This window comes from Electrophorus electricus, chromosome 24, assembly GCF_013358815.1.
Source record: "Electrophorus electricus isolate fEleEle1 chromosome 24, fEleEle1.pri, whole genome shotgun sequence".
NCBI classification, from domain to species: domain Eukaryota; kingdom Metazoa; phylum Chordata; class Actinopteri; order Gymnotiformes; family Gymnotidae; genus Electrophorus; species Electrophorus electricus.
The window spans coordinates 11,489,945-11,509,944 of NC_049558.1; the positions used below are offsets into that span (position 1 = coordinate 11,489,945).

General features: G+C 44.2%; 3 protein-coding genes and 1 long non-coding RNA gene across 7 annotated transcripts in view; 3 read left to right on the top strand and 1 right to left on the bottom strand.

Annotated features, from left to right (window-relative positions):
• The window catches only part of LOC113589303 (SS18L1 subunit of BAF chromatin remodeling complex), a 14,793-nt gene extending 4,954 nt beyond the window's left edge, over nt 1–9,839 (top strand). For 2 of the 3 annotated variants that reach the window (XM_035522364.1, XM_027028883.2), the window contains 5 exons: nt 1–58; nt 528–617; nt 1,052–1,171; nt 2,814–2,941; nt 9,213–9,839. The exon at nt 1–58 is cut by the window's left edge and continues 44 nt beyond it. In XM_035522364.1, coding sequence (XP_035378257.1) covers nt 1–58; nt 528–617; nt 1,052–1,171; nt 2,814–2,941; nt 9,213–9,323 — 507 coding nt within the window. In that variant the 3' untranslated portion in view covers nt 9,324–9,839. Of the gene's footprint in view, nt 59–527; nt 618–1,051; nt 1,172–2,813; nt 2,942–4,072; nt 4,739–9,212 lie in introns of those variants that run through there. The other variant, XM_035522365.1, reaches the window with a different exon arrangement.
• A 197-nt stretch (nt 9,840–10,036) lies between these two features.
• mtg2 (mitochondrial ribosome-associated GTPase 2) lies at nt 10,037–14,508 on the top strand. Of its 2 annotated transcripts, XM_035522366.1 has the most exons (6): nt 10,113–10,420; nt 10,821–10,968; nt 11,467–11,582; nt 11,916–12,134; nt 13,330–13,468; nt 13,908–14,508. In XM_035522366.1, exons 1-6 carry the CDS (start codon nt 10,310–10,312, stop codon nt 14,288–14,290), a joined length of 1,116 nt encoding a protein of 371 aa, XP_035378259.1. In that variant the 5' UTR covers nt 10,113–10,309; the 3' UTR covers nt 14,291–14,508. The 2 variants fall into 2 exon arrangements, with proteins under 2 accessions (XP_035378260.1, XP_035378259.1); XM_035522367.1 differs by lacking the exon at nt 11,916–12,134 and having other exon boundaries at nt 10,037–10,420.
• A 928-nt stretch (nt 14,509–15,436) lies between these two features.
• LOC113589299 (uncharacterized protein SCO4629-like) lies at nt 15,437–18,697 on the top strand. Its single transcript, XM_027028879.2, has 5 exons — nt 15,437–15,887; nt 16,470–16,593; nt 16,886–17,038; nt 17,690–17,872; nt 18,144–18,697. Exons 1-5 carry the CDS (start codon nt 15,816–15,818, stop codon nt 18,260–18,262), a joined length of 651 nt encoding a protein of 216 aa, XP_026884680.2. The 5' UTR covers nt 15,437–15,815; the 3' UTR covers nt 18,263–18,697.
• An 872-nt stretch (nt 18,698–19,569) lies between these two features.
• The window catches only part of LOC113589304, a 2,474-nt gene continuing 2,043 nt past the window's right edge, over nt 19,570–20,000 (bottom strand). The window contains exon 4 of the long non-coding RNA XR_003411954.2: nt 19,570–20,000. This exon is cut by the window's right edge and continues 227 nt beyond it. This is a non-coding gene — a long non-coding RNA (uncharacterized LOC113589304).

Here is a 20,000-nt window from a genome sequence, read left to right on the forward strand (position 1 = left end):
CAGTATGGGCACGCTGCCACCTCCAGAGAACCCTCAGTGCAGCAGTATTACCCTGATGGTAATCACAGACGCTCCACTCTCACACACACATACACTTATCCGCCTCTCTGGAACAACCTCCATTTCTCTTTCTCAGCCTCAATTCCAGACCTCTTCCTCTCCCCCGTCCTCGAGTCTCGTGTGTACGTCTTCCATTTCTCCCCTACCTTTTCTCTGCGAGTGGGCACTCTGTCGCGTACCTTGTGTCCGTTGTCTTCTCTTCGGAGCTGAGCCTGACCTCCCAATCGGCATCCCCGCTTTGGCCTCTGGTCATCGTCAGTCCTTTCGGTGTGCGGAAAATTTCAGCCTTTGCTGTTTATTTGAGCGTTTTCTTTGGAACAGACGGTCGCTTCGGGAGTGTGAGACCACAGGGAGAGTTCTCACGGCCTGTGTCAGCCAGTGCTGGGGTCAGCTTTTGAATCATTTTTGTTGTACGGATCGGTTGATCGAGCGTGCTATGTCTAGTGGTCGTTTGTGTGCCCCTGTAGGCCATGGGGAGTACTCCTATCAGCACTCCTATGGAGAGCAGGGCTGTGACAGGTCTTTTGAAGATTCCTCACAGCATTACTATGGAGGCGGTGAGTGATTCCCCATAGGGGGCGCACTTGCAAACATACAGTTCATTAATCAACAGTGCAAACAGGAGGCTACTAAGCATAGTAGAACATTTGAGCAACCTGAGCTCAAGCAGAGCTATTCTGTCTCAGCCAAACTAACCGTTACCACAGTTCTTATGTAAACTTCACTGAATTAGCAAAACAATATTTAAAATTTTTTGTTTGTTTGTTTCAGTGTATTTCAGAAAACATCAGGAAAATTTAGTGCCAATAATTTTGAGCAGAACTGTATAATAACAGAATATATTGAGTATTCTGATTCTATTGAAACATTTTTCATTACAGCATTAATATCACATCTTGCATTGCCTTAGAAACCTTTTGAGCTCAGCCAGTCTCTGTGGTAAAGGCTCCCTGTATTGGGGTTACTGGGGTTAATTGCATTGGTGTTGTAGGGAACACCCAGTACAGCCAGCAACAGCAGACCCAGTATCAGCACGCGTCCAACCAACAGCAGCAGTTCAACCAACCACAGTACCCTTCCCAGCTGGGGTACGGGCAATCCCAGGGATACGGTAAGGACGCACACACGTGCCCACACACATGCGCACACACACACAAACTCACATTCATATGCACACATATGTTAACACACAGTCACACACACATGCATTCACACACATGCACACGCACACATACATTCACTATGCTACACGCTCAGAAACACACAAGAGAAGATAGCCACGCATTTTCGGGTTGTAATTTCCGAAATGTAATTAAGAAATGGCAGTTAACAGGAACAGTGGAGGTCAAGATAAGGTCTGGAAGACCAAGAATTTGAGACAGCTGCTCGTAGGATTGCTAGAAAGGCAAATCAGAAACCCCCGCTTGACTGCATAAGATCTTCAGGAAGATTCAGCAGACTCTGGAGTTGTGGTACATTGTTCTGCTGTTCAGCGACACCTGCACAAATATGGCCTTCATGGAAGAGGCATCAGAAGAAAATCTGTCCTGCATCCTCACCACAAAATTCAGCGTCAGAAGTTTGCAAAAGAACATCTAAAGAAACCTGATGCATTTTGGAAACAAGTCCTGTGGACCGATGAGGTTAAAATAGAACTATTTGGCTGCAATGAGCAAATGTAACACCTCTCCAACCATTAAGCATGGGGGGGGGGGATCAGTCATGCTTTGGGGTTGTGTTGCAGCCAACGGCACGGGGAACATTTCACAGGTAGAGGGAAGAACGGATTCAATGAAATTCCAGCAAATTCTGGAAGCAAACATAACAGCATCTGTAAAAATGCTGAAGTTGAAAATAGGATGGCTTCTACAAATGGATAATGATCCCAAACACACCTCAAAACCCACAATAGACTACCTCAAAAGGCGCAAGCTGAAGTTTTTACAAAGTCCCCTGACCTCAAAAGAGCAGTGAATGCAAGACAGCCCGGGACTCTCACAGAGCTGGAAGACTGTTGCTAGGAAGAAAGGATGAAAATCCCTTAAACAAGAATCGGAAGACTCTTGGCTGGCTACACAAAGTGTTTACAAGATGTGATGCTTGCCAAAGGGGGTGCTACTAGGTACTAAGCATGTAGGGTGCCTGAAGTTTTGCTTTGGGCCCTTTTCCTTTTTTGTTATTTTGAAAATATAAAAGATGAAAATGAAAAATGTTTTTTGCTTAAAGTACAAAAGTGTGTCATCTTTAATTTTATGCCTTTTGGAGATAATTTCATCTTCAACTTGCTTAACTGTTCACGGTAACATATATTTTGACCAGGGATGCCCAAACTTTTGCATGCTACTGTACATGTTAACCTTATATGTGAGTACACATTTATATATACACATGGTTTTAAGCAGCAAACATTAACTGCATATTTTCCTTGCACGTTTAATGAGAATCTGGAAAATTTAGAAGCTTTTTCCAGTCACAAGGTGATTAGTTAAATTATGAGCTGACGGCTGAATTTCTGAATTCCGTCAAATCTAATACAACAGCAATTCTTTCAGTTGCAGTAGAATTTTGGAGAATGGGGCTGTTTTTGGTATGTTTACATAAAGCTGTGTGATTGGATAGTGAGTCACAGGAGCTGGATGGCCACAGAGGACAGCATCTGTGTTAGAGTATTTACTCAGTCTAACTCACTGTGTGTGTGTGTGTGTGTGTGTGTGTGTGTGTGTGTGTGTGTGTGTGTGTGTGTGTGTGTGCAGGTCCAGCTCAGGGAGCCCCTGCTCAGTACAGCCAGTACCAGCAGGGCCCGGGTCAGCAGTACCCTTCATTCCGCTCCACTCAGACTGCCCCTTCTGCCCAGACAACCAGACCCTACACATACGAACAGGTACAACAAAACACCAGCATGGCAAACACAGTGAGAACCCTACATAACCACGTCAACCCAGCCTAACCAACCACGTCAACCCAGTCTAACCAACAGCCAGATAACCACGTCAACCCAGTCTAACCAACCACGTCAACCCAGTCTAACCAACAGCCAGATAACCATGTCAAGCCAGTATAACCAACCACGTCAAGCCAGTATAACCAACCACGTCAAGCCAGTCTAACCAACCACGTCAACCCAGTCTAACCAACAGCCAGATAACCATGTCAAGCCAGTATAACCAACCACGTCAAGCCAGTCTAACCAACCACGTCAAGCCAGTCTAACCAACCACGTCAACCCAGCCTAACCAACCACGTCAACCCAGTCTAACCAACCACGTCAACCCAGTCTAACCAACCACGTCAACCCAGTCTAACCAACCACATCAACCTAGCCTAACCAACCACGTCAACCCAGTCTAACCAACCATGTCAACCCAGTCTAACCAACAGCCAGATAACCACGTCAACCCAGTCTAACCAACAGCCAGATAACCACGTCAAGCCAGCCTAACCAACCACGTCAAGCCAGCCTAACCAACAGCCAGATAACCACATCAACCCAGTCTAACCAACCACATCAACCCAGTCTAACCAACAGCCAGATAACCACGTCAAGCCAGTACAACCAACCACGTCAAGCCAGTACAACCAACCACGTCAACCCAGCCTAACCAACCACGTCAACCCAGTCTAACCAACAGCCAGATAACCACGTCAACCCAGCCTAACCAACCACGTCAACCCAGCCTAACCAACCACGTCAACCCAGTCTAACCAACCACGTCAACCCAGTCTAATCAGCAGCCAGATAACCACGTCAAGCCAGTATAACCAACCATGTCAAACCAGTATAAACAACCACGTCAACCCAGCCTAACCAACAGATTTTTCATGCCTTTGGTCTAACAATAAAAATGTGTAAATGTGTGTAGGTTTATTAGCTCAGTATGCCTTTCTCTTTCTCTTTCTCTTTCTCTCTCTCTCTTTCTCTCTCTCTCTTTCTCTTTCTCTCTCTCTCTCTCTCTCTCTTTTTGTTTGTATTTTTTATTCCTCTTTTTTTCCTTTAAATGCTTTTTATCTACAGGGTCAGTATGGAACCTTCCAGCAGTAAGAACATGTTTCCTTGGTGACACAACGTAGGGGTTCTTCAGAAGATCAGGACACACATATGACGTTCTTTCCTGGATTCTCACACTGAGAAATGTGCCCTGCTGTCGAATAGCAAAATTGGTTTTGTCTGCAAAGAATTCAGCTTTGCGCATCAGTAGATCAGTACTGGAAACCTCTCTTATAACGCCACTCTTAAACTGGCCTTCTTCAGGCTACTTACGTCAGCTACCTCCATTTGGTTTCTGAGAGAATGTTAACTCAGAAAACAGACAGAAACAAGACTTAAATATTTAACGCAAACCTTGATGAATTTAGCGCTGGTTCATATGTTTATATTTCATGTATCAGCTGTAACTTCTGTTTGATGGAGAAAATTATAAATGTGTATTTATCAGTCCTAGTGTTCATCCAATTTAGTAAGGAGGCTTGTGTTAAAGAATTGGGCGGGGGATGCAACATAGTGAGATGAATAAGCATATGTGTGATCACCTCAATATGGGTTTTTGTTTTCTTGATTTTTTTAAAAACTTTTTACTAGTTTTGAAGGAGAATGTTCTAATCTGAGTGTGAATGAAGCAGAACATTCTAATGTGAGTGTGAATGAAGCAGAATGTTCTAATGTGAGTGTGAATGAAGCAGAACGTTCTAATGTGAATGTGAATGAAGCAGAACACTTTAATGTCAGTGTGAATGAAGCAGAACACTTTAATGTCAGTGTGAATGAAGCAGAACACTTTAATGTGAGTGTGAATGAAGCAGAACACTTTAATGTCAGTGTGAATGAAGCAAAACGTTCTAATGTGAATGTGAATGAAGCAGAACACTTTAATGTCAGTGTGAATGAAGCAGAACACTTTAATGTCAGTGTGAATGAAGCAGAACACTTTAATGTGAGTGTGAATGAAGCAGAACACTTTAATGTCAGTGTGAATGAAGCAAAACGTTCTAATGTCAGTGTGAATGAAGCAGAACACTTTAATGTGAATGTGAATGAAGCAGAACACTTTAATGACAGTGTGAATGAAGCAGAACACTTTAATGTGAATGTGAATGAAGCAGAACACTTTAATGTCAGTGTGAAAGAAGCAGTACACTTTAATGTCATTGTGAATGAAGCAGAACACTAATGTCAGTGTGAATGAAGCAAAACGTTCTAATGTGAATGTGAATGAAGCAGAACACTAATGTGAGTGTGAATGAAGCAGAACACTTTAATGTGAGTGTGAATGAAGCAGAACACTTTAATGTCGGTGTGAATGAAGCAAAACGTTCTAATGAGTGTGAATGAAGCAGAACACTTTAATGTCAGTGTGAATGAAGCAGAACACTTTAATGTGAATGTGAATGAAGCAGAACACTTTAATGTCAGTGTGAATGAAGCAGAACACTTTAATGTCAGTGTGAATGAAGCAAAACGTTCTAATGGGAATGTGAATGAAGCAGAACATTTTAATGTGAATGTGAATGAAGCAGAACGTTCTAATGTGAGTGTGAATGAAGCAGAACATTCTAATGTGAGTGTGAATGAAGCAGAACGTTCTAATGTGAGTGTGAATGAAGCAGAACGTTCTAATGTGAGTGTGAATGAAGCAGAACGTTCTAATGTGAGTGTGAATGAAGCAGAACACTTTAATGTGAGTGTGAATGAAGCAGAACACTTTAATGTCAGTGTGAATGAAGCAGAACACTTTAATGTGAGTGTGAATGAAGCAGAACACTAATGTCAGTGTGAATGAAGCAAAACGTTCTAATGGGAATGAATGAAGCAGAACATTTTAATGTGAATGAAGCAGAACGTTCTAATGTGAATGTGAATGAAGCAGAACACTAATGTCAGTGTGAATGAAGCAGAACACTTTAATGTCATTGTGAATGAAGCAGAACACTAATGTCAGTGTGAATGAAGCAAAACGTTCTAATGGGAATGTGAATGAAGCAGAACATTTTAATGTGAATGTGAGTGTGAATGAAGCAGAACATTCTAATGTGAGTGTGAATGAAGCAGAACGTTCTAATGTGAGTGTGAATGAAGCAGAACACTTTAATGACAGTGTGAATGAAGCAGAACACTTTAATGTCAGTGTGAATGAAGCATAACATTTTAATGTGAGTGTGAATGAAGTAGAACATTCTAATGGCTTTCCAGTAACACACTGGCACTGAACAGCAATTGAGCAAAATAGTGTTTGCTAGAGAATGTTGGGAGAAACACCTGTGATAAACGGTCATCCCCAACAAAAACGGCATGCATCCAGTGCATCTGTCCTGCTGTGCCTGTTCTGTTCTCGAGCATAAAAAAATGCACCCCCTGCACAATAGACTGACAGCACTGTATCATATTCTGATGGATTCGTCTGTGCATAAACTGTGAAGAACTGTGGGAGTTAAAATATGGTGACCTTGCAGATTCCTGATTTAACTCCCCATTACTCTTTCATATATGTGCTTTATACCTACACATCCACGCCGATGCTGTTCTGCATTATTCCTGTTTTATACAGAGTATTCACTCAGTGTCTTAGCATAGTCCACAGCCAGACGAGCAGAAATAATTTTGTTTATAGGATTTAACATTTATTTCTTTGTTTTCTTGTATTTAGATAATAAGGAAATATTTATTTAGCTTTTTTTAAATGAATGAGTAAATGAACGAATGAATGAATATTATATCAGAAGCTGACAAAAGTCAGTTCCGTGAAGTATGACCTCCTGTGACACGCTTTTTATTACGTTGGTTTACTTGATAAATTAGAAAAAGGCTTTTTAGTATTTTTTTAATTACACTTTATATATATATATATATATATATATATATATATATATATATATATATATATATATAAATAATCTTTTTTTCTTGCTGAATTTTTGGCACATAGATGATTACACTTAGGATCCATTTAAGTGACCATAGCCAAAGCTTAAACCCTGTATACCTTCATAATTTGTACATATTTTGAATTAGATTGATTTTCAGTATAATTTTTTTTTTTAATGAATGTAAGTTTTTCTAAACCAGAGTGTTGTCTGTGTTGTGATAACATTTTCTGTAGTTCCATTTCTTAAAAGTTCAATTTCTAAAAAAAACATTAAATCTCAAAATGACTTCACATTTCACAAAAGTAAAATTTTAGATATGTTTTCTTTTCTATAAATGTTGGCCTTATTGGCTTATTAATTCATTAGTTGATTTAGCAGTTAATTTGTTTATTGCAAAATAATATTATTTTATTTATTTATTTATTTATCTATTGTGCTACTATTTCCTGTTCCGGTTTTGCTATACTGGAAACAGAGCGTGAGTGGTGGATTCTCCCCCAGGGGGAAGCGAGTGTTAAAAGAGCATCACTGTAACTAGCTGTCAAACAGCTTCATTATATAACACAGGAATAAATATGAAATCATGTTAGCATCTCAGACAGCTTCATTATATAACAGATTAATAAATATGAGCTCATGTTAGCATCTCAGACAGCTTCATTACATAACACATGAATATAAAATCATGTTAGCATCTGACAGCTTCATTATAAAACATGAATAATATGAAACTATGTTAGCATCTCAGACAGCTTAATTATATAACACAAATAAATATGAACTCATGTTAGCATATCAGACAGCTTCATTTTATAACATGAATAAATATGAACATGTTAGCATCTCAGAGCTTCATTATATAGCACATGAATAAACATGAAATGTTAGCATATCAAACAACTTCATTATATAACATGAATAAAAATTAGATGTTAGCATCTTGGACAGCTTCATTATATAACGAATAAATATGAGCTCATGTTAGCATATCAGACAGTTTCATTATATAACAATAAATATGAAATCATGTTAGCATCTCAAACAGCTTCATTATATAACGTATAAATGTGAAATCATGTTAGTATCTCAGACAGCTGCATTATATAACATGAATAAATATGAGCTTATGTTAGCATCTCAGCTTCATTATATAACATGAATAGCTCATGTTAGCATCTCAGACAGCTTCATTATATAGCACATGAATAAACATGAAATGTTAGCATATCAAACAGCTTCATTATATAATGTTTAAGACAACTTTATTATATAACATGAATAAAAATGAAATGTTAGCATCTCGGACAGCTTTATTATATAACAAATATGAGCTCATGTTAGCATATCAGACAATTTCATTATATAATATATAACACAATAAATATGAAATCATGTTAGCATCTCAAACAGCTTCATTATATAACATGTATAAATGTGAAATCATGTTAGCATCTCAGACAGCTTCGTTATATAACATGAATAAATATGAGCTCATGTTAGCATCTCCGTTTCATTATATAACATGAATAAATCTGAAATCATGTTAGCATCTCAAACAGCTTCATTATATAACAAATATGAAATCATGTTACCACCTCAAACAGCTTTATTATATAACACATGAATAAATATGAAACCATGTTAACAGCTTCATTATATAAGACATGGATAAATATGAGTTCATGTTAGCATCTCAGACAGCTTAATTATAACACATAAATAAATATGAAATCATGTTAGCATCTCAAACAGCTTCATTTTGACATATGAATAAATATGAAATCATATTAGCATCTCAGACAGCTTCATTAAATAACATGAATAAATATAAGCTCATGTTAGCATATCAAACAGTTTCATTATATAATGTCTAAAACAGCTTCATTACATAAAATAAATCAGATAGACTGTTATTTGGTTAATAATACATTTTTTCCTTTTAATTTGCAACAATGCTGGTTAAAACTAACAACATATTCTTTTTCAGATTTGTTTTGCACAAAACCAAGCCACAGATTTATGTAGTGAACTTAAAACACATGTACATAGTGCAAACTGCAATGTACTTGTACCTTGCAATGCAAGCATCAAGGAGGTCCATTTCCCCATGAATGTGTTGTATTCCTTCACAATGTCTGGCCTGTTAACTTCCACGAATGCTCTGTCTGATTTGCTCCAGCATCGCAATTTGTCTTGAGGCTCAATTGCACAGTAGGATGAGATCAGGGTAACAGGTTTGTCATACCACCTGACAATGACAATGTTTTCTTCTTTCTCCACCCTGGAATCAACAGATCCTCTGCCTTTCTTGGCAAGATTCTTCTCATCTTCAAGCTGACAACCAGCCAAGTGGTTGCCGCGGAGTGTTCGTGCTGCTGAAGAAGCCTGTGCTCCAGTGGTGCTGAAGAAAACAAACTGTCAGCAAATACTCTGCAGTTTTGATGTGATGAGAGTGTTTCACACAGTTTGACCACAACATCACCTCCCATGCCAAGTAAGGTGTTCTTTCCAGGGCCACCTTCATAGACCATAAAATCACAGAGGATTCCCGAAGAAGTGCAGCGACCCCAAATTTTCAATCCCCAAGGGTGGGGCTTGCCCCACATTTTATGTTATTAACTGATTTGACATTACCTTTATGTTTAAGTCTGTTTAAATATGATTTGAACTGAACATCAGGGAAAAAAAATGATTCAAAGGAACTGAATGCGTTAAATTAATTGATCAGATCATTGGCATTTTTTCTTGTTGTGAGAGGTCACATGACATCTTTTGTAGCTATCTTAAGGTTAAAAGCTCCATGTAACATATGTCACAAGAACCGTTTCATAACTTGTATTTGATCGTTTTGTTCTAGAAATTGGGTCAGAAGAGGTCCTATGTAATCTAGGGCGTGTTATTAAATCATGAGAATTGTTAAACGGGTTGGAACATACCTTTAGAAACAAAAACTGGCTTTTTAAAAATTAGCTTGTTTTGTCTCCTGCGCCAACCAAGCACGCCATCATTTTGAAAACAAATGCCCAAATTCACAAACTGTCACATGCCTGCATCCAGGCATATGAAGCATATGCATATGAAGGCATAATGAAGCATATGCAACACTGGGACTTTGAGGTAAAGCGAGAACCCTCACAGAACAGTCACGCTGTGACGCACACGCGTCACCGTGGAGCTTTGACCGAGGCCAGCCACGTCATCGCGACGTCATCAGCCGCCCCGCCCACTCGGGAGTCCTGGCGTCGCCGTTTCCGGATCTAGCGACGTTAGCGGCGACGGCGAGCCGAAGTCCTGCGCTTGCCTGACGGGAACACGGCGTGGTCGTTCTCGCTGCGCGGGGCCGACGAGTAGTGCGACCTCAGCCGGTGCGAGCCGCTCAAACCGCGCGGCCATGGCGACGCGGCTGGCGCTGCGGCTGCGGCGGAACCTCTCGCTCAGCTGCCAGGCGTGCGCCAGAGCGCGCGGACGCCCGCAGAAGCACGAGCTCTCGGAGAAGCAGCTGGTAGGTGGGCCGCGCGACGGCGCGAGCGGCGAGCCGCAGCGGCGCGTTCTCTCGCAGAGTCGCTCCTCGTGCGGCACGCGGAGCTCGTGGCTCGGTGTCCGGCTTTGAACTAAAGGGAAGGTGCACGCGCAAACAATGTTCATTCCAAGGCTTTTGAATAACGCCAAATGCGATGTGCGTACACGCGCCGCCTTGGACGGGTGGATGCTGGAAATAAGATGCAAACGACAGCAAGTTAGCATAGTTACCATCGGTCATTTAGCTTCTGAGTAGGTTCAGTGATTCTCAGGGTGTTGTGTAGTGTAGCTGCGCCTAATAAGTTGAAGGACTGAATACCATCTGAGTGAAAGCACCGTAAGGCTGATTTTCATAAGCGCGTTTTAAATGGTTGGTCCCGCAGACTCGGTACTTCGTAGACCATCGGCGCGTGAAGCTGGAGGCGGGCTCCGGCGGCAAGGGGGCGTGCACCTTTCACAGCGAACCCCGGAAAGAGTGGGGCGGCCCGGACGGGGGCAACGGTGGAAACGGAGGCGACATCGTCATTGAAGGTAATGGCAGCTGCCTTTCTTTACTGGTTGGACCCGGTTGTTGGTAGCTCAGGGGTCGCTGGCTGGGGCACGGTTGTAGGGTGTTGCGCAATCATAACATGGCTGTCAGCTACATACCCTCCATGTGTGACCTGCAGAGTGTTCTACTGCCCAGAGGGTTCAGGGGCTTTAACAGTGTTCTGCTGCCCATCTCAGTCTGAAGTTCCACATTTAGTCCGTGATTTGTTGACTGTATTGATGCGCGTAGAAGAGCCAAAGCTTGGTAAGTTCTAGTTGAAACTAGGTGAGAAAGTAGGAATCTTCTTGGTAGGTTGTCAGCGTACAAACAAATGGGCTACAGAAACCTGCAGGATACATTTTTTGGGTTTTGACGAATCACGTGCTCTCCAGCAGGCTAATAGCGCGCGGCTTACGAGGGCTTTAGCTGAGCGGCCGATCGGTTGCGTGGGAGTTCCAGTCTTGTGGCTGCGAGTTACTGACGAGCGTCTCCGTGTGCAGTGAACAGGCAGGTGAAGTCCCTGTCGCTGGTGTCGGCGGTGTACAGGGGGCAGGATGGAGAGGCTGGAGGCAGTAAGAACTGCTACGGACGCAACGGCAGCTCCTCCTACATCTCCGTGAGTCTACTTTACAAATACATCTGCAGAAGTTACTGAACATCTGTCAGACAGAAGGGAGCAAAAATACCTAAACATGGAGAGAGGAAGTTGTGTTCCTTTTCAAATATTCATACTGTCACACAAGCCAGACAGCCTGAACAACCTCTACACACAATTTAAAAGAAATTAAAATTAATTGTATTAAAAAACCTTGATCTTGTTAATTTGAGTAAAGTGTAGTGTGGGGTCTCTCGTAAAGCAACGCTAGTGTTGGAAATCCAAGTACTGATCACAGGAAGAGGGAGTTTATAGCAGGACTGTAATGGAGTGAGTGTGTGTGTGTGTGTGTAGGTTCCCGTGGGAACCATTGTGAAGGAGCAGGGCAGGGTCGTGGCAGACCTGGCATGTCACGGGCAGCAGTTCGTCGCTGTGCACGGGGGGGCGGGCGGCAAGGGGAACCACTTCTTCTTGTCCAATGAGAACCGCGCGCCAATGACGGCCACGCCCGGAGAGAGGGGCGAGGCCAGAGTGCTCCACCTGGAGCTCCGTACCATGGCCCATGCAGGACTGGTGAGAGGGAGGAGGGGTCCTGTCCATCACCAGCCATCAGTGTGACCGGCAGTCATCCATCCCAATGTCCTCTGCCTCCGCTCTACTGCGCTGTACCGCCCTCTGCTTTCCGATCTGCTTAGTCTACTCGCTAGAGATTTGTATGGTTTAATAACAGTGTTGTGTACAGTTTCTAGCCTGTGTTTGTTGTATTCATTGTGTAGTTGCACTGTTGTGTGCATTTATTGTGTGTCTGGAACAAACATGTGAAGGAATGACAAAGTTAACTTTGAAGGCAGGAGGGAGGAAGGTGGAAATAATGTTTGTTCACACAGGTGTACTGTAGTAGTGTTTGTTCACACAGGTATACTGTAGTAGTGTATGTTTACACAAGTGTGGTGTAGTAGTGTATGTTTACACAGGTGTGGTGTAGTAGTGTTTGTTCACACAAGTGTGGTGTAGTAGTGTATGTTTACACAGGTGTGGTGTAGTAGTGTTTGTTCACACAGGTATACTGTAGTAGTGTATGTTTACACAAGTGGTGTAGTAGTGTATGTTTACACAGGTGTGGTGTAGTAGTGTATGTTCACACAGGTGTGGTGTAGTAGTGTTTGTTCACACAGGTATACTGTAGTAGTGTATGTTTACACAGGTATACTGTAGTAGTGTATGTTTACACAGGTATACTGTAGTAGTGTATGTTTACACAGGTATACTGTAGTAGTGTATGTTTACACAGGTGTGGTGTAGTAGTGTTTGTTCACACAGATGTGGTGTAGTAGTGTATGTTTACACAGGTATACTGTAGTAGTGTATGTTTAGACAGATGTGGTGTAGTAGTGTATGTTTACACAGATGTGGTGTAGTAGTGTATGTTTACACAGGTATACTGTAGTAGTGTATGTTTACACAGGTATACTGTAGTAGTGTATGTTTACACAGATGTGGTGTATTAGTGTATGTTTACACAGGTATACTGTAGTAGTGTATATTTACACAGATGTGGTGTAGTAGTGTATGTTTACACAGGTGTGGTATAGTAGTGTATGTTTACACAGGTATACTGTAGTAGAGTATGTTTACACAGGTATACTGTAGTAGTGTTTACGTAATCTTATGTTGCTATTACCACTTTGTGTTGTGTGAATCGTTGGAGTCAGAATGAAGATATATGATTTAGATCTTTTCTTTCCCTCTTCCTGCTCCCCGTCCGCAGGTGGGCTTTCCAAATGCAGGCAAGTCTTCGTTACTCAGGGCTGTCTCCAATGCCAGGCCTGCCGTAGCTGCATATCCCTTCACTACACTCAACCCACACGTGGGCATCGTCAGGTACAGAGACCACGAGCAGCTGGCAGGTATGATGCCCACTGACACTGCTACGCCCTCAAAGCCACACCCACAGGCTCAACGGCTTGCATGTCCCTTGCAGGGCTGTAACTTGAGCGCTCATGAACTGTTATTCACGTCCAAGTTAATGATAAAGGTTGCTGTGCCTGGTGATGCCCAGAGGGGGAGGGGCTTGGCTCCTGGCCGGGTGTGGCTCCCGGCAGGGTGTTCCCTCCCACTGTGACCTCTGGTTAATCAGTACAGGTCCGGTCTTGGGTTTCTGTAAAACTGTGTTTATGGCCACATCTGTTCTAGCACAGTGCTGCACAAATAAAACTGACCTGAGTGTTTGTCTCTCTCTCTCCCGTCTGTCTGTCTCTCTTGAGTCTGTCTGTCTGTCTGTCTCTCTCTCTCTCTCTCTCGCTGTCCATCCCTGCCCTCTCTGTCTGTTCCTCTGTCCATCTCCAGTGGCAGACATTCCTGGCCTGATCCGGGGCGCCCACCTCAACCGTGGCCTGGGCATCTCCTTCCTGTGTCACATCGAGCGTTGCCATGTCCTGCTTTTTGTGCTGGACATGACGTCCTCGGAGCCCTGGGAACAGCTGCGAGACCTGCGCTACGAGCTGGACCAGTACGAGCCAGGCCTGTCCGCCAGGCCGCACGCCATCGTGGCCAACAAGATGGACGTGGCGGGCACCCTGGACAAGCTGGACACCCTCAGGGGTCGTGTGACCCAGCGGGTCATCCCTGTGTCTGCGCTGACGGGGCAAAACACGGAAGAGCTCATTCTGTACCTGCGGGAACTGTACGACGGTCAACAGCAGTGCAAGGAAAAGCCTGCCACATGGTAGAGGTGCCACAAGATGTCCATGTCGCTGGTTAAGAGGATTTTATCCTGAACGCTCCTTTAAAACATCCAACAGAACGTGCTTTGGTAGCTGTTAGACCAGAAGCTAGAAAAGGGCTGACTCAGGATATCAAGACAGAAGAGCTGCATCTCCCATCGACACGGGAAATCTGTAGAAAAATCTGTATACCGTGTATTTATTAAAATTCTGTCTTTTATGTACCTGAATGTCCAGTCTGTTTGACTATGCTGTTTTACGCTGTGAGCCAATCCCTGCACTGCATGCCCTGATGTTGCGTAGGGTTCATACCCACCTTCTGACTTCTTACCGCACGTTCAAGCGTCAAATGCTTTGTCTAATTCCTTTTACCACTGTCTCACGTTTGGGCAGTGGCCCAATCAGGAGATGATGTTTGAGTGATGTCACGTGATTTTGTGACACTGGCAGGTGACTGAGGGGCAGAGCTTGTGTCTGACCTCTGCTGAGACTCGTCGTAGACCCGCGGCATTTTAAAAGTAAAAGGATTAGCATTTGACGTTCCTCTCCTAACCCTTAAAATATTCCAAATGGCCATTTATAAACTAGTTATTAATCACTACTGTAAGCTGTCAGTTTGTTGAAGGAGGGGATTCTAACCATTTGCTTATGGTGCTTAAGAATAATCCCAACATGCTTGTGATGTCATGCTTGTTAAAAAAGCAGCAGCAGGGGGCGCTGTGTTTGGTAACAGACCCCTGTAGGATGAGCGTACAGCAGCAGGTGGCGCTGTGTTTGGTAACAGACACCTGTAGGATGAGCGTGCAGCAGCAGGTGGCGCTGTGTTTGGTAACAGACCCCTGTAGGATGAGCGTGCAGCAGCAGGGGGCGCTGTGTTTGGTAACAGACCCCTGTAGGATGAGCGTACAGCAGCAGGGGGCGCAGTGTTTGGTAACAGACCCCTGTAGGATGATCGTACAGCAGCAGAGGGCGCTGTGTTTGGTAACAGACCCCTGTAGGATGAGCGTGCAGCAGCAGGGGGCGCTGTGTTTGGTAACAGACCCCTGTAGGATGATCGAACAGCAGCAGAGGGCGCTGTGTTTGGTAGCAGACCCCTGTAGGATGAGTGTGCAGCAGCAGGGGGCGCTGTGAGGCTAAGAAGGGGCGGTCCTCTCGCCACGGTAACCCACACGAACACAGCAAGTACACAGAAGGATGAAGCAGCAGAAAAAAGACAAACATGAATTAGTGAGGGGTGGAGATGGGCGTTAACTAGTGATGGGTTTCGTTACTGAAGTTCGAGCATCCTGGTTCTCTGATGCGCAGCAGCCGAAACGACAGCTGAGATGGTTTGTGTCAGTCTGAGGGACGCGCGGTGGTGAGCGCAGCGTTTAAAGGCTCAATACTACAGAGGGGTGAGCAGAGCTGCTGTTCACAACACCCCAGCGGTGACTCAGCAAGGCCTCACTGGTGTCTCACGCTCCTCCTCGGTCGTTCGGTGTCACGTTTCCACTGCCTGCTCTTACTGTTGCCAGGAAACCATGTGCTGGGCATGGACGAAGAGACAGAGAAAAGAGCCAGAGTTCTGTGGGACTACCTGCGTCTCCGGCAACCTCTAGAAAAGGTAGGGAAGTGTGTATAGTTCTCACACTGCAGCTGTGTGTGTGTGTCGCTGCGTTTAGTTCTCACACTGCAGCTGTGTGTGTGTGTCGCTGCGTTTAGTTCTCACACTGCAGCTGTGTGTGTGTGTCGCTGCGTTTAGTTCTCACACTGCAGCTGTGTGTGTGTCGCTGCGTTTAGTTCTCACACTGCAGCTGTGTGTGTGTGTCGCTGCGTTTAGTTCTCACACTGCAGCTGTGTGTGTGTGTCGCTGCGTTTAGTTCTCACACTGCAGCTGTGTGTGTGTGTCGCTGCGTTTAGTTCTCTCACTGCAGCTGTGTGTGTGTGTCGCTGCGTTTAGTTCTCACACTGCAGCTGTGTGTGTGTGTCGCTGCGTTTAGTTCTCACACTGCAGCTGTGTGTGTGTGTCGCTGCGTTCATTCTCACACTGCAGCTGTGTGTGTGTGTCGCTGCGTTCATTCTCACACTGCAGCTGTGTGTGTGTGTCGCTGCGTTTAGTTCTCACACTGCAGCTGTGTGTGAGTCGCTGTGTTGAGTGTGCGGGGTCTCTGGACCCTCCTGCGTGATATTTCTCTGATCTGCACAGAGTGACGTCATCATCGGCTTCGGTTGCCAGGATGTCCGTGTAGCAGAGCGGTCAGCCCAGCTCTTCCAGGGGGGTTGGGCCCCCTGCCTCCTCTTCACCGGTTACCTGGGAAACCAAACCGCAGGTCAGTCACAAGGCGGTGAGGGAGAGGAACTCTGGCCTATCCTAAAGCCTCTTACAGGTTCTGTGTAGTCGTGCAGTCCTGAGCAACTCGCTCCCTCACTCACTGCTCCTTAAGGGACTATTCAGATCATACGTTCATTCTTATAGCACTTTTGTTTTGACATGAAACTGCGTTACAGAAATGTTCTTTTCTGGTCATTAAAACCCCAAAAGTGCTGAATTTAAAAAACTACCTAAATTTTTGTTTTGTATTTTTAATAGTCAAATGTGATTCTCATCTGCACCTGCCGTAGGGGTGTGGACACGCCCGGAGGCTGAGGTGTTCCAGGATGTTGCCGTGGCGATGGGGGTCCCCCGGGGATGCATCTTGCTCGAGACGGCTGCCACTAACACGGGAGAGAACCTCCGCTACTCCTACCAGACCCTCAGAGAGAACCGAATACCAGGTGCAGCCAGACTGCTGATGTCTAATCAGTCGCGTCCCCCTCCCAACAGTGCTGATCTCCAGTCTGTACGACCCCAGGATGGCGTCGCCTAGCTCCTACAAAGCCGGCGCGGGCTGACGGGCTCATGACGTTTTGTTCCACTAGAGAGCAGGAGAGCATCAGAAAATGGCGGTGAAGAACGCATGCGCCTGTTTAAGGGCGGTTGCTGCAGACCAACAGACCTTCTGACATTCTTTACTAAATGATCTCAGTCGAGGTTTCGTGTTTAATGATGCCAGGCAAGTAAAGGGAAAGTCAAGCCAACCGCTTCAGGGTTTAAGTCGGCTGCCACTGTACCGTCTCTGAAATGCCACATTTCACAAAGCAGGCTTGCAAAGTAATCTGATGTATGGGGTTTTTGTTGTTTGTTTATTTCGTGTTTTCTTATACTGAAGTCTGTTCTTTATTTTGTCGGGTTATATTTCTTAGTTATCTTACTTTTTTAAGGAGCAGTTCCTCCTCCAAGCCTGATAAGTAGACGGTACAGTCTAACTGTGCCATATACTTAATGATGGTTAATTATACACTGATACTTTGTACCTACTCTGTATGAATTAGTCATTTTGAATGACTAATGTCCCATTATGTGTGTGTGCGTGCGCTGCACTAAAGCGCGCAGGCTGATTCTGGTCCAGCAGCCGTTCATGGAGCGGAGGATTCGTGCCTCCTTCTTGCAGCAGTGGCCCGGCGCAGAGGAAAGCGCGCATGCCATCGTCACGTCCCCACCCATGGACATGACGGAATACCCCAACCGTGCCGTGGGCCCCGCTCGGCACCTCATCAGCTGCATGCTCGGTACACTGTGTGTGTGTGTGTTTGTGTGAATTTCCATTTTTTCCTTAACACACAGCGATTAACATTCAAATGAACCTTTTAAATAGATTTTGTCATTAATAGAGTAAAATACAGTCCAGCTCAACATGCAGTGTTTCCGGGGAACGTGTATGTTTACAGAGATATGTCTGCACACAGTGGGCATGTCGCTCTGATACATGTAACATGTCTGCACCCGGTGGGCGTGTCCCTGGAAGGCTGCACACGTGGCGTGACTTACTGTGTTCTGCAGGTGCGGTGGAGCGGATCCGGGACTACCCGGAGAAAGGCTTCCAGGTCCGGCAGGAGATCCCACCAGAGGCCGTGACCGCCTACCAGTGGCTCCTCCTGGCAGGCTACAAGCCGACGTGATGATACACCCCAAACACACATCGCCCAAGCGGAAAACCGGGGATCGATAACCTCCCGGAGTTAAAACGGGAGTACCTCGGACGCGTGGGCGCTAACTCCGTGCGTCTGTTTCTGCTCATGCTGCGTTGTGTTCTCCCTGCTACACACACACACTTGCTGTGCGAGAGACACTTGGACACACAGAGCGCTGCGGATTTGAGACGCTGGATTCGTTAGCCGGCCCTGTGTAGGCGGGACTGCGTGTGGTCACACTCTGAGCCCCTCCCACATCTTCCTCGTCTCACCAATAATCAGCCACTCCCCTCTGTCGCCTGTCCCTCCTTCCCCTGGTTACCGCTTGCGAAGTCTCTAGAGCCCCTTCATTTACATATTCATTTACATTTACGGCATCTAGCAGACGCTCTTATCCAGAGCGACTTACAAAAGTGCTTTGTCATTTCCTCACAATGTACATCCTAGTACAGTGCAGTAGGTTAGAGTCCAATATACCAATGAACTAGAACACTGTAGAAGTACAGGGATCAATACTGATGCCTAGAAGTGCAGAATACATATAAACTCTTTATCAGACAACATGTGCAATAAACAATACCCTACAGTAAGTACCAGAGTTTCAGTTCAGTGCAACGTAGGTGCAGGTTCAGTGGTGATTTAAATACTGCGCACGTCCACACAGAGTTCAGTCGGGTGTTCGGCGATACTTGGACTATCCAACTCCTACCGGACTGTTCCTGCCTATCACCAACCTCACGAACCTGGAGCTCATCCGGATAGCTCGGAGGAGCGGGGCAGGTGACCACACTTTTCCCAATTTCAGTATTTTTAAAGAATTTAAGTAAAAGCAGATGCTTCTTCCTGAGTGTGTAAGGAAGAGGCCATTCCGACTTAATTCTTAAAATACATGTTCAAGCTTTTGCCAGTACATGTAACTACATGTAAAGAATTACACAGACTACATGTAACATAGCACTACATGTAAAAATCACGTGTTCAAAAGTTCAGGAAAGGAAATTCCTGTTCTTTGCCTTACAAAGATTAAAAAGTGAGCTATACTCTGTCCATGTTGCCTTGTTTTTACTACAGTCTTCCTTCAAGTGCCAAGGACCTGAAACCAACAGGTCGCGTTCCGGTGTTTTCTATCTGCACTCAGTCGACAGATTGTGTGGTTATATACTTATTGGAATTTGAAACATTTCAAAATGTCAAAACATTATTATAACATTCTTTTTATTTAAACACATCTTAAACTACAATATAATCCATATCCTAAACTACAATATTATCCATATGTAATTTGTTTCCTTCATGTTAATCTATATAAATTCAAATTTATATATATTTTAATCAATGTTTTGTATGAAATGAAAGTATATGGGAAATTTAATTTAAAAATTCTATAATGGCATTTTTATATAATAAGAACAGAAAACACACAGGCAAAGATTTTTTGTAGTGTGATCCTAACCCTTTCATGTACTGGCACATTAACCCCATTTTAGACAATACTACAGACAAATGCAAATGAACAAAAAATCAAATACAGGCTGTTCTGAATGAAGGATGATTAGCAATCTATTATACTGAAACATCAATTATGCAAGTTACATTAAACGGTGATTTAAATTGATTTCCTGCTCACAAACACACTGAAGTGTCTCCGCGAAGTAAAGATATGACAAATATCTCCAAATGAGCCTAAGAGTGATTCCTCGGTGCTGGGCGGGAGTGTGATGGCGTG

What these genes read in the sequence shown, in the direction of transcription:
- mtg2 (XM_035522366.1), top strand. Translation starts at nt 10,310, where the DNA reads ATGGCGACGCGGCTGGCGCTGCGGCTGCGGCGGAACCTCTCGCTCAGC. An exon ending in GCAGCTCCTCCTACATCTCC is followed by an intron (nt 11,583 to 11,915) that starts GTGAGTCTACTT and finishes GTGTGTGTGTAG; the next exon opens with GTTCCCGTGGGAACCATTGT. An exon ending in AGACCACGAGCAGCTGGCAG is followed by an intron (nt 13,469 to 13,907) that starts GTATGATGCCCA and finishes GTCCATCTCCAG; the next exon opens with TGGCAGACATTCCTGGCCTG.
- LOC113589299 (XM_027028879.2), top strand. Translation starts at nt 15,816, where the DNA reads ATGGACGAAGAGACAGAGAAAAGAGCCAGAGTTCTGTGGGACTACCTG. An exon ending in CCTGGGAAACCAAACCGCAG is followed by an intron (nt 16,594 to 16,885) that starts GTCAGTCACAAG and finishes CACCTGCCGTAG; the next exon opens with GGGTGTGGACACGCCCGGAG. An exon ending in CCTCATCAGCTGCATGCTCG is followed by an intron (nt 17,873 to 18,143) that starts GTACACTGTGTG and finishes TGTGTTCTGCAG; the next exon opens with GTGCGGTGGAGCGGATCCGG.